Source organism: Acipenser ruthenus, chromosome 24 (genome assembly GCF_902713425.1).
Source record: "Acipenser ruthenus chromosome 24, fAciRut3.2 maternal haplotype, whole genome shotgun sequence".
In the NCBI taxonomy this organism is placed as follows: domain Eukaryota; kingdom Metazoa; phylum Chordata; class Actinopteri; order Acipenseriformes; family Acipenseridae; genus Acipenser; species Acipenser ruthenus.
Window position 1 is genome coordinate 26,090,909 of NC_081212.1, and position 12,107 is coordinate 26,103,015.

Sequence of the window (12,107 nt, forward strand, 5' to 3'; positions counted from 1 at the left end):
CCCATAGTTTTAATGTTCTGCTTGTCGATCTGTCTGTGTGCCAGCATGTGTCTTCCTGTCCCGATTCTGTGATCGGCTGCTAATGCCTGCTCTCCTCCTCAGACCTCACGATTACTCCTCGGAGGGGTTTAACGACTGGGCATTCATGACCACCCACTCCTGGGACGAGGACCCTCGTGGGGAGTGGACACTGGAGATAGAGAATGCTTCCGGAGCCAGCAACTATGGTCAGATTTACATAGAGGCAGTGTGACCAAGTGATTAGAGCTTAGGGACTGGGAGGCAGGCAGTGCAGCGCAGCCTAGAGCAGAATTATTTTATTTTTTTAAACCAGTCTCATCCCAATGCTTCAGCTTTAATTGGATTAATTAAACCTCTAGAGCAAATCAAGAGCAAGAGAACGGTTAGTCAGCTGTTGCCATTTCTGATCCCGTCTCCTGCTTTCAATACAAGGGAACACGGTGGGGGGGGGATGTTGTGTTGGATCTTAGTTTTCCACACAAGGTGACTACAGCATTTATCTGTACCATTGGGAGCTCTACTGCAGCCTGGCTCCTCCAGTCTTGATGCCTGCCTACATTGTCTCTCTTGCTCCGCCCACAGGCACCCTGAGGAAGTTCACCCTGGTTCTGTACGGGACCGGCTCAAACACCCCGAACTTCTCCACATCCAACTCCAGCCAGCCCAGGAGCAGCAGCTGCAAAACCTTCAACGTCAACCAGATCTGTATAGGTAGGTATTAAAACAGTGGGGAGCAGTGCCCCCTGCAGGCAGAACCTGGTGTTACACACAGCAAGTGACCAGGCCGTAGGTGAAATATATAAAGGCTAGTGTGGGGGTGAGGGAGCTGAAGGCTGCACTACATTTTATTTATTTTATGTATTTGTTTATTTTAAATTAAAGCATTTCAAGGCATTGTGAAGAGGCAGGACAGCAGTTTTGTATTTTGTTTTTGTCTTTTGCTTTTTAAGAACCCGAGAGAGTCAGACGGATATTTAGCCTGGGTGTTTTTATAATGTGGCTCTGAGCGCTGTCATCGGGAGTCTGAAGCACGGCCTCCATTTTAGTCGGGCCCGTATCCCTTCACATGCTCCTGGTGAGATGACTACAAGGAGCAGGGATATGAAATGCTTTTATTTGATCGACTGGTATTCACTGATAAAGGGGTGAAGTGGTGTAATAAGATGGTAGTCCTCCAATACAAGGTGGGTCGGTAGAGCGTGTCCGGGTCTGGTTCTGACTGGCTTGGAGGACGATGATTCCGTTTGGTTCTGGATCAGGTCAGTGTCAGGGGAGCTGCAGGGTTACCGTGGTGTGCTGGTGGTGGTTCCAGTATAAGGATGACTTCCTGGAATATAAAGCCAGAGTGTGGAGAGGGGAGTGTTGTGATCACTGGTGGCATGTGGAGGTCAGGGACTCACGGTGCGGTGCTCTGGGTCACTCTGCTACTGCATGAGGCACAGCATTTAAACCGGACACCTGAAAGGGTCTGCTCCAATAGCAAGAAGATGCAGTGCGATCAAGATGTTCTGTATACGAGCACTACAGACACCTCACAGTGCCTCGTCTGTTATAATTGCATTTCCCTCGTGGGTGAAGCCTGATCACTCGTAATTTGACAGCAAATTTAAAGTAATGGCACTTAATAGGGTCAATAGCCAACATATACACCTGTCAAGAGTTAGTTGAGAGAATAGGCTTGCTTTTGCAGGCGTCACATGAGATTCACTTGAGTGAATTCACAGCGGGATTGTGTTGGTGTAAAGAAGTTAGAATCGCACTAACACTGCGTCCCATTCTGGTGCACAGTGGGGGGTTTTTCTGCTCCCCTTTTTAAAGGTTAGCGGTTTGAGATGCATTCCCATGCAAGCAGCTGATGGGGCTGATGAGTTCTGTTAAAGGACTCTCCCAAGCACAGCAGGCAGCAGCAGCACTTGGAGGGAAGGGGGGTGGGGGGTCCATAAGCAGTCTCTTCATGGGATTAATAATTCAGAGTGATGCGATGAGCTGCTGTCTGAGTGACAGGTTTTATTACAGGAGCTGCATGAGATCCAGTCCCAGCTATTTTATGTAACATGTATTTAAAATATTGAAAGCACGTTTGCTGTTCACTCCCATTGCTACACACAAATAACTGCTAATTCTACTTTTAGTACATCTCTCTATAGGGGAATAACTAATTCACTTCTCAGTGGCCTACTTGCATGCATGTTCTATACTTATCTTTAGTTAGATCAGATCATCTGTTTGACAAGTGGGTTGCTCTGGTGATCAATTTTAGAGGTGCAGGTCAATAGCATCAAATAACTAACACAGCAGTGAGTGAGTTCTTTATTCTCATCAATAAAGAAATGCTGGCACACAGCTAGCCTTTTATTGTGTGTACAGCAGTACTTGAACACTGTAACGTTCCTCGTTCAAAATGGGAACGGTCCTGCTTTGAAAGGGCTGCAGCCAGCTCTGTAGACCTTTCAGCTGCGGCTGCTCAGATCTAGACATGTACACGAGTGATAGACTCTGACGTTGCAATTGAATTAGGAGCTGGCTTGTACTTAAAACGGTGCAATAATTGTCAGCAGTTCTGCTCTGAAGACCATGACTTAAGTATCATGGGAATGTGCCTCAAACCTCTCCATGCCTTCATTTTGTCAATCTTTCTCCTGTCCCGCTGCCCATCTTTTCCCATTAGGCTGTTTTTATTCCCTTCCTCCCATTCTGCTATTTGCATGCGTCTCCTAACACAAGTGGTCACCCCCTCCTCCCTGTTGCTCTCGCTCTCTGGGAAGTTGTCTCTGACTCATTGTCCCGCTTCAGTTATCGTCCTCTCCCTCTTGTTTCTCTGCAGAGTGTAGCCCAGGATCCTTCCTGTTCCAGCAGGGCTGCGTGAGGGAGTGTCCTCCTGGAATGACACCCGGAACAAAATCCTCCGACACCCCCCTTGATAACTGGTCCGAGCCGTCCCTTGTGCAAGCGTGCCTCCAATGCCACACCACCTGCCTCACCTGTCAAGGGCCGGGCCCCACAGACTGCCTGTCCTGTCCGCCTCACAATCACCTCAACCCTGCCTCGGGAACCTGCGCTCACCAGAACCAGATCCAGCGGGAGTCCCCTGACTCCCCTGTGGGGAGCAGCAGCAGCACTGACAGTAGCTCCTTCTTGGAGCTGTCCTCTCACTTGCCCATCGTCTTGGCTGTGCTGAGCTGTGCCTTCATCGTCGCCTCCTTTGTGGGAGTCTTCCTGATGCTTCAGATCTGCTCTGGCAACTCCCCCTGGGGGATGCAGAACAAACTGCGCTCCCTGGAGTCCATGGGGGGTGTCGGGGGGCTGGGCCTGGGCCGGGGAGGGATCATCTCATACAAGGGCATCCCCTCGGGGGTGTGGAAGGAGGACGAGGCCTTCTCAGATACAGACGAGGAATTCGATTTTCACGAGAGGACTGCCTTCATCAAAACACAAAGTGCCCTTTAACCAAACTCCTTTCTTTCTTTCTTTCTTTCTTTCTTTCTTTTTCACAGCCACCATTTCATACATGGCTCCAATTAATTCTTGATAGGGGTGCTGGGGGAGAACATGGCTTCAAAAAGTGGTAGAGAGATAGGAATTTAACTGCTCAATTATGGGCTGACCTCCCCCTTTTCCAGGTCAAAGGGATCTAGCTGTATTGCTCTAGCCTTCATATTCCACGTGTGAAGGGGGTTGCTTTCCTCACTGGTCCTTGCCTGTAATTTCACTACAAATAACCCTCCTCTCCCTGAAGCTGTTCTCCTCTTTCATGGTGATGGCAGAGCCCGTGGTTTCTGTTCTTGATCGGACTACAAAGGCTGCTTCGTGGAGCGTCCCTCTGCCCTGGCAAAGCTTTGACTAGTGCTAGTCGGAGTTACATTAAATTGTGTGTGCGTATGTATGTGTGTGAATATATATATTTATACATTTGAATGTATTGCACACAGTGCTTGTACTTCCTGCAAAATATAGACCTGTATCTAGCTGCAGCAAAGCCATACTAGTGTACACTTCTAAATATATATAAATGCCTACATGTGGAACACAAGGAACAACCTCACACTGCTGTTAAAGCTGCTTCTAGTCTGTCAATTTGTGTTATTTATCTTTTCCTAGTGCACACTATTCATTACTGTTCATTGTTTTGCTAAATGTATATCACAGAACACAAACCCTATCTAATTTATTGAACGCACTCATACATGCGCATACCTTGATCACCGTGGGGCAACGGGAGCATCTGCATATTTTAATACATCAATAATGAAATCCATCATTTTTTTGTTCTCGCTCATCAGTCCTATCCAGTTGATTTACCTAAGCAATGGAAATGTAGCACCAGTGTGGGGATTCTCATTGATACATTTTGAAAATAGTGTGTGTAATTGTAATTGACTGTTCGATACAATGGAGACATTTGTGGTGGTGTGTATGTGAGCGTCTCCATTCCGGGGGGGTAACCTGATGCTGCTCCCCCCCCCCCCCCCCCCCTTGTCTGTCTATTCCTTTCCTAATCAGAGCTGCTGATCGCGGTGATTCCCATCCTGTAATAAAGAATTCGAGGCCTAGTCTTTAACAGTAGCTCTAAACAAACACAACAGGAGAGGGAGGGGAGAAAGCTGCAATTCATTAGAGTGCATAATCCTGCTTTATTGTGTCTCGGGAGAGGATTAGAAAGGAAGTGTGGGGGGGGGGGGGGTTCCTTTTTTTTTCCTATACATAGAGGGACAGTTCTTATCACCTGTGTTTTTGTGGAAGAGAAGTCTCTTTAGTTTAGAATTAGTATCAAACAACTTTTGATTCCTTAAATGTATGATCTTGACCGTTGGATTTGTTTTAATGGGGGGAGGAGATTTCCCTTTGACAAAACAGGATGCAAGTTTCCAGATTTTGGCTGGAACTTTAGTGCCTGAAACAGTGTGGGGTCTTTGCTTTGGAGTCCAAGGCTGCCGTTGGAGAGGAGGGGACGGTGCAGAGAATGAGAAGTCCAGCACCGTCCTTGACCTAAAGCTGTTGCTTCTGAGCTCGCGGTCACTTCTGCTAAAATGACGTCCTCTTTCCAAACTAACTTTAAATGCAGCAAATTTTATAATCCCAAGAGAAACCCCCCTAATGACTTGTTTAATTGACCAGGGCTCTATATATTGTGTGCGTGAGCATCTACAAAGACTGCTACTGTCTGGCTCCGGTTCTGTGCTGTGCCCTTTTCAAACTCCTTGGCTTTGATTCTAAGCTTATGTCTCTGAGAATCAAGCCAGCCTTCTTTCTGTGTATGATTCTCATGGTGAGATTGGCTCTCTCTCTCTCTCTCTCTCTCGGAATACCTTTGGGCTGGTGATTTATAATACAATTATGTATGACCTGCCTGAGATTTAAAAAAAAAAAAAAAAAAAAAAAAAGTCCTATTTTTGTACTATCTATGGTGCACAGTAATTCTTGTATTTTTGTGTAATTTAAATTTTTGCTCATGTTTTTTTTTTTTCTCCTTTATTTAATGGATGTGGATATGCTGATTTAAAAATGGATTCTAAGTGAAATAAAATATATCAATTTATGCAAACAATTGTTGACGTTTATTGTGAGCAAGATAGAGGCGCTTGTCTACATGAAGGGAGGGGGGAGTTAAAACTAGTGTGCTTATTGGAGCCTTTAAATGGTTTCCACTAGGTGGCGCTGCAAACTGTCTCACTATTTGAAGTTCTCCTTTGTCATTGCTAATCGTATTGATCTCCAGTCTTGACCTACAGGCTGTAGTTGTGCCAGTGCTATAGTTTAGTCCTATGTAGATGTTTATTTGGCTTTTGCTTATGATTGATTTAATCTTTGTACATTTCATGAAATAATCCAGTATGAGGTGGGGTTTGTATAAAAATCCCTTACAGGCAGTGATGAATTCATATTAATGTTTTATCTGAGAAACAAACACTTAAGAGAAACAAATCAAATACAAACCTGAACCACGGGATCCACATTAAAAATATTAAACAGCTGTGTATCTACATCCCAGCTTGAGAGGTGGGTTCTTCTGTTTTCTTCTAAATTCAGATCAGAGTTGAATCTTCATTTTTCTCCTGTGGCAACACATGCAGTTTCTAAATGCATTCTTATTAATCTCATTCAAAAATACAAAGGAATACAGAGCACTGTTCTAATGAAAGCTTCTAACACCCAGTCCACAAGGGCCTTAAACCGTGTGCTATACCGTTCCTAAAGAAGATGTTTCTACCTCTCCTGTATTAAAAATCTCAGCATGGAGTGCTGTCTTTTGTGCGTACGCAGCCTGGTGCTCTGTGTGCCAAATGGAAATTGAGTGGCACGCATTAAACACAACCTCGGAACACTTGGCTGTCTGTGGCACAACACCAATGTTACATTTCATGTCAACACAGGAAGAAGTCATTGGAAATAATTGAATTCCACCAAGAACTTTCTATACAATGTACTAGTGTGTGTCATTTTGGGGGAACTGGAGACTTCATAGCTGTAATTTAAAGGTTTAGATATTGATTACTGATTCTGTGTTTTTATTATTTCTTGGCCGACACCCTTATCCAGGGCAACTTTACAATTTTTACAAGATACCGCATTATACACCACCATTTTTTTTTAAATACAATAGCCCATTTATACAGTTGGGGGTTTTTACTGGAGCAATCTAGATAAAGTACCTTGCTCAAGGGTACAGCAGCAGCGTCCCCCACCTGGGATTGAACCCACGACCCTCCGGTCAAGAGTCCAGAGCCCTCACCACACACTGTTGCCCTGTGTGGACTTCCCAAATTTCAGACTTGTCTTTTTCAAGAAGATAGCTGCTGCTTATCTCTCTACACTGTGATAATATTTTACTATCAAATGAGAACTAGCTGCACCAGTGCAACGATGATAATGTTACTTGTTTTGAATAACTGTGTGCAAGAGGATGTGGAAACCCGTTGGCCTGAAGCATGAGGCTGCTGCAGATTGAGATGAAGATATGTACAAATTCAATGACCGCTTTGAAATCAGGTGAGAGCTATTGCTGCTTCCTGTCCACACAGTTTGTGACCTGAAATCATTACCAGTGGCTACCCCTGCTTTACCAGAGTTGGATCAGGTTAGCCCAGTGATACTTTCTTTTGAAAATGTGAACAGAACAAAGTATTGTCGTAACTCATCACACTGCTTTTCATGGAGACTCGTAAACCAAAACTGGTGGGGTGGAAAAAAGAGAGTTGTGTTTGGCATCGTATGCAAGAATAAAGACAGCCGCTCCATCATTGAAATGCACTCCTGGGCTTGGGTGGGAATTGCTTGCAATCAGGTCAAAGCATTGGCAAAAGAACTGCAACTTCACTTTCAAATGTCAGTCTAACACCAAGCCAGCAAACTAGTTTCCTGTAAAGCAGCACCTTTTCATTTGTAACCTTTCGATTCTCAGACTGATCGTTTTCTGTGAGATCTCGCGCCCTGAGCCACTTGAGACTTTTTATTTTTAATTGTGAAGGAGTCCATCTGCAAACTCAGGTATTTTGTCATTCATTCATTTATTTACTTGAGTAGTAATTTAATTTAGAACATATTCTTGTCCTTGTGATATGGGGAACAAAACAAATAGACTGAAAGGGTGTTGGGTTTTCAGCGAGCAGGTTTTATTGTTCACGGCAGACCAGAAGTGTGGGACTTTGCTGGCAGTGCTCCATTCAACAGTACTGGGTCAGCTTGGGTCATATCCACAAACCATTAAGCCCAGTGCTGAGTTTGCATGATGTTTTCACCCAAACAAAATAATATTGATGTTACAGAACTAGTGTAAATTAATCTTATTTGAAGCTTTTTTTTTTTTTAACATCCAATGTTTTAGTTTTATTTTTAGACTTAAAACAAACTGATTGGATAAACTTACCACAGATATATTTTAAATTTTAAAAGGTAATAAAACCTCAATGAAGCTTGAACTCCGGGTCAAAGTGTGGGAAGAGAATTAAAGTTGCTAACAGTACAGTGTGCTCGTCTCCTGTTCTGAGATGCTGCCTTGTTTCGACAGCTGCTTTTATCTTCAGTTGACTAAGTGCATTAGGGGCTGCAGTAAATCACATTCCATCAAGGGGTTCTGGGAGAGAGAGAGCTCGGGTGGTTCACGTTGATGCTGTCACAGAAGCTGATTTGGTGAACTTTGTATTTTTGAAACTTAGAACTGTAAACATTTCATCAGCAGCTGCCGCTGTGTTTACAGAACAATATAGGAAGTTCTGTCAAGTCATGAGATGGGTTGAGCTCTGATTAACCCTTTATTGCATTAAGAGATTTACATCCGCTTTAGGGGAAGGGCTTGTGCAAAGCATATATAAGGCAATGCGGTATAAACATCTCTCTCAGTAAGTGCTCCATGTGAGGCTTACTTGCAAGATATTTGCTTTCTAGTAGATTGTTTTATTGTGTTCTTAACACCAGGTTTGTGTTCTTGTAGCCGGACTATTTTGTTCTGGGATTTAAATAGTTTTTAAGTACTTGCCTAATGAGGGGGTGTAAGATCTAATGGACCAAAACACTGTTCTAGAAACAAGCTTCTTATAGTCCAGTTAATTAACTACAATGCCCAGCTGAGTAAGATTGACCCTTCATTTGTGTATCAGGGTCCACACACACACACACACACACACTCGTTGGATCATTGTCAGTTTCATTGCTGGTCATCTGCTCCCTGTGGTCAGACGATATGGTGTTTTCTTGCAGCACCGTTGCTGTACCAAGCCTGCTGGCAGTCCTGTCCGAGTGCAAAGCCTGTGCAGTGTGCGGGTAAAGGGAGGTGGCGTCTGTGTTTGATGCCTGTACGTTGTGCCCTAGGCAGCCGCTGCCCAAGCCTGGGTGTGGTACGAAGCCATTGAGCTGCTGGAGATTTTCACAATACATGCTTTATATGAGCAAGAGTGAACTTCCCTGTAGCTACTTTTAATATTCAAAACCATCGATAGATAGATAGATAGATAGGCTCCATATATTTGTTTACAAACCAGAAGGAAGCATAACGGTTTATTGCAATTGAATTATTTCAATGCAATAAATAAGATAATATTAGAGTTGTTTGTGCATTGATTTATATTGCTCTTATGACTTCAAAGCCTGCTATGTCCTGGACCTTCAGTTTACAAATCCACAGTTGCAACTTGGTTTTTTGTCTTTCAGTACACAATAAACTTTATTGAAATGACGAAACAAATGCTGGTTGCCTTAAGTAAACATGGTGTTACACTCCAGTGAACACCCGTGCTGATTGAACAGCCTCTCTGGATTACTGCATCAGCGCACAGTTGGGGTGTAATCCCCATTAACTCTGTGCTGTTGCCATTGCTTATAAATATTTCTTTGCTTAGCTGTTTTATATCCTTGATTTTTTTTTTTTTTTTTTTCAGCTTTAATCGTTATGAAGCAGTGTTTTTTTTTTTTTTTAATAAGCATGGCAAATAATATAATAGGAGTATCAATCTGGTAGGATATAATCTGAAGAGGAACTACTGTAGAGAATTAAAACAACAAACCTCCCGTTCTGGTAATAGGATGTTAGAGGTATGAAAAAAAAAAAAAAGGAAAATAAAGATGGTACAAAGAGACATGTGTGCCTTCAGTCCTCCTACACACTGCAAAAGAACATGACAACTAGCCTCCACACACACACACACACACACACTCTCACTCGCACACTCACTCGCACGCACGACTTGACTGAGAAGTCTATCTGATAATCCACTAATCAGCAAAGTATCTGTGGTGAGGTTTAGACTTTGCCTCTTACAGCTTCCTCTTTTATCTCTGTATTCTTCCCCCTCCCATTTTACTATGATTTGTAACTCAAGAGAAAAGAACTTCAGATTAGTATTCTAATCTATTAAACTTGACTCTTGTGGTAAGACAGTGAACCTGAGCAGGAGGTGTATAAAGAATGCAGGAGGCAAAAATAAGACGTTTACTGTGGCACTAAAAGACATGTTTTCTGCGCCTCTTCAATATGTTTAACACTCTCTGCCATTTCCTGAAGTTTGCACTCATTTCGAGTGGAACCATATATAATATGTGTTCAAAATGGGTGTGTCATGGAGGCTATTTATGATTAGACTGGGAAGTTAGATTGCATTACAGCAGGGGTGTCTAATCTCAGTCCTGGAGGAATATTCCACTCCAGGTTTAACGGGTACAATGATGTGATTATAACTACTTCAGGGTCTGGATTGAGGTTTAATTATTTGAATTAAACAATTTAGAACAGTTGGAACAAAGACCAGGAGTGGTAAGGACAACTTTGGCAGCTCCTGCATTTCAGTATTAAGTTAAAAATGTAGTCGCTCCGGAGTATTTGGAGTGACACAGGGTGACTGGAACGTGCTGGGAGTATTAAATGGAGAAAAAAGGCTCCTTTAAAAAAACCTGCTAGTTCACATTCCTATTGCTGTCAATGATTCTAAATAATCTCCCAGTCTGCTCCTGTATGAGTGTGAGCTGCTGCATTGAGCTGTACTCTCCCTGTCCAAGCTCTGCTACTCCCAGGCCAATGGACACGCAGTGTGGGTTGTACTTGTCAGCCTGGCCCTGAGTCTAATTCAGAGGTTTCTGTGTGGTAAGGCATTTCAGCAGAGCACACACCACACACACTCAACAAGAAAAAAACCTTTGCAACTTCCTGGTCTTGGTGCAGCTTTCTGGAAATAGCTGGACTTCCTTCCACTGGCGAGCCCTGTTCTGTGTTTTTTTTTTTTTTTTTTGGTTTTCTGCTGTTTTGTTTTCAATCTCTTTGCCTTGGCTGTTTCCTCTGGCGCTCTAACAGTTAAAGATTTTGCAACACAATTCATGTGTTGGCAAGTTTAGAGAGGAAGGAAATTGGGAGAGAGAGCAGCTTCGTAGGAGGAACATAGCTGCAGCAGAGGAGGTTTGAGACGAGTGGAGGCGCTGAGAGAAGTGACAGAAAAAACTCAGGAGCTGGATGAGGTTTTCTTTTGACACACTGCTGCAAACTGGGGACACGGTCGCAGAGAAAGTGAAGTTTGCAGAAGTGAGGGTCACGCTCTTGTCATTTTCGATTTGAGTGGCGGGACAGCAGTTACACTGGGCTTCCTGCACAGCCTGGATTTAGGGACCCCAATTTATGAACCGCTGTTCAACTCAGGTAAGGGTCACCTTTAATAAGCAAACAAACTGCTGCTGTAGGAAACTGAGGACACAAGTTTCAGCCAACGCCTTCATCAGTGGTAAAACTAACAGGTTTACTTCTGAATTTATGATTTACTGTCTGAAATTCATAGATGACTTCCATCACTGTAATAATCTTGCAAGTTTCTGTCGGCAAACATTTTAACTAAAGTGTAAATGTACCCTTTCTTACCAGGTCACTCCTGTAGAGGAGAATCTGCTCTCATTGGTTTCTTGTGTGTGTGTGTGTGTGTGTGTGTGTGTGAGAGGATGTAAAGGTCAGTTATTTGAGAAATTGTTTTAGTTTTCAAGAAATATGGTGCCAGTTATTTTTTTAATGAAGAAAAAAAAATCCTTCGAGTAAATGAGTAATGAGTAAGGTATAATTGGTATTTCCCCTTTCTTTTCATAGTGTTTGCAGTCGCTGTGTGTTCTGTCGCTCAGGTTCGATTAGGGCTGGTCTCTACTGTAGCTTTCAGTCAGAACCTCCCTCTACCCCCATGTCTGCTTTTTAATAGCAATGGAATACAAAGCCATTTCTCTCAAAGAAGCAAAGACCTACCTCAATTTTTTTGTTTTTGTTTTACTGAAATAGAACTGAGGAAGCCTGGTTCACTTTCACAAGTATTGTTCTGCTGTTAAAAGGAACTGACTAAGATTAGTTTTAAGTGCAGCAGCAACAGTATACAGACCATTTCCTGACAATCTAGGTTAGCATTGCGGGTGTGAAAGCGAGGGATGTGTAGACAGTTCACACCTGACCTTCCATTCCAAAGAAATGCAGACAACAATTCCACTCCAGCAATAACATCTTGAAGGGGGAAGTGCAGGTGAAGCACCGTGTAGCTGCCTTGTTATCTGAACTGTCAAATTCAGTCCTGTACATAGTCACAGACAAAAGTATGTGGGCAGTTTAAAAAAAAAAAAAGTGATTTCTATAATTTGTA

General features: G+C 43.2%; 2 protein-coding genes across 8 annotated transcripts in view; both read left to right on the forward strand.

Moving 5' to 3' along the window:
- Positions 1–5,566, forward strand: part of LOC117429744 (furin-like) — a 62,995-nt gene extending 57,429 nt beyond the window's left edge. For 4 of the 5 annotated variants that reach the window (XM_058999001.1, XM_058999002.1, XM_058999003.1 and 1 more), the window contains exons 14-16: positions 103–227; positions 604–732; positions 2,846–5,566. In XM_058999001.1, coding sequence (XP_058854984.1) covers positions 103–227; positions 604–732; positions 2,846–3,468 — 877 coding nt within the window. In that variant the 3' untranslated portion in view covers positions 3,469–5,566. Of the gene's footprint in view, positions 1–102; positions 228–603; positions 733–2,814 lie in introns of all 5 variants that reach the window. The other variant, XM_058999005.1, reaches the window with a different exon arrangement.
- The window catches only part of LOC131700602 (tyrosine-protein kinase Fes/Fps-like), a 25,638-nt gene continuing 14,169 nt past the window's right edge, over positions 639–12,107 (forward strand). For 2 of the 3 annotated variants that reach the window (XM_058998996.1, XM_058998997.1), the window contains exon 1: positions 10,456–11,137. The gene's annotated coding sequence lies outside the window, so the exon portion shown is untranslated. Of the gene's footprint in view, positions 733–10,455; positions 11,138–12,107 lie in introns of those variants that run through there. The other variant, XM_058998998.1, reaches the window with a different exon arrangement.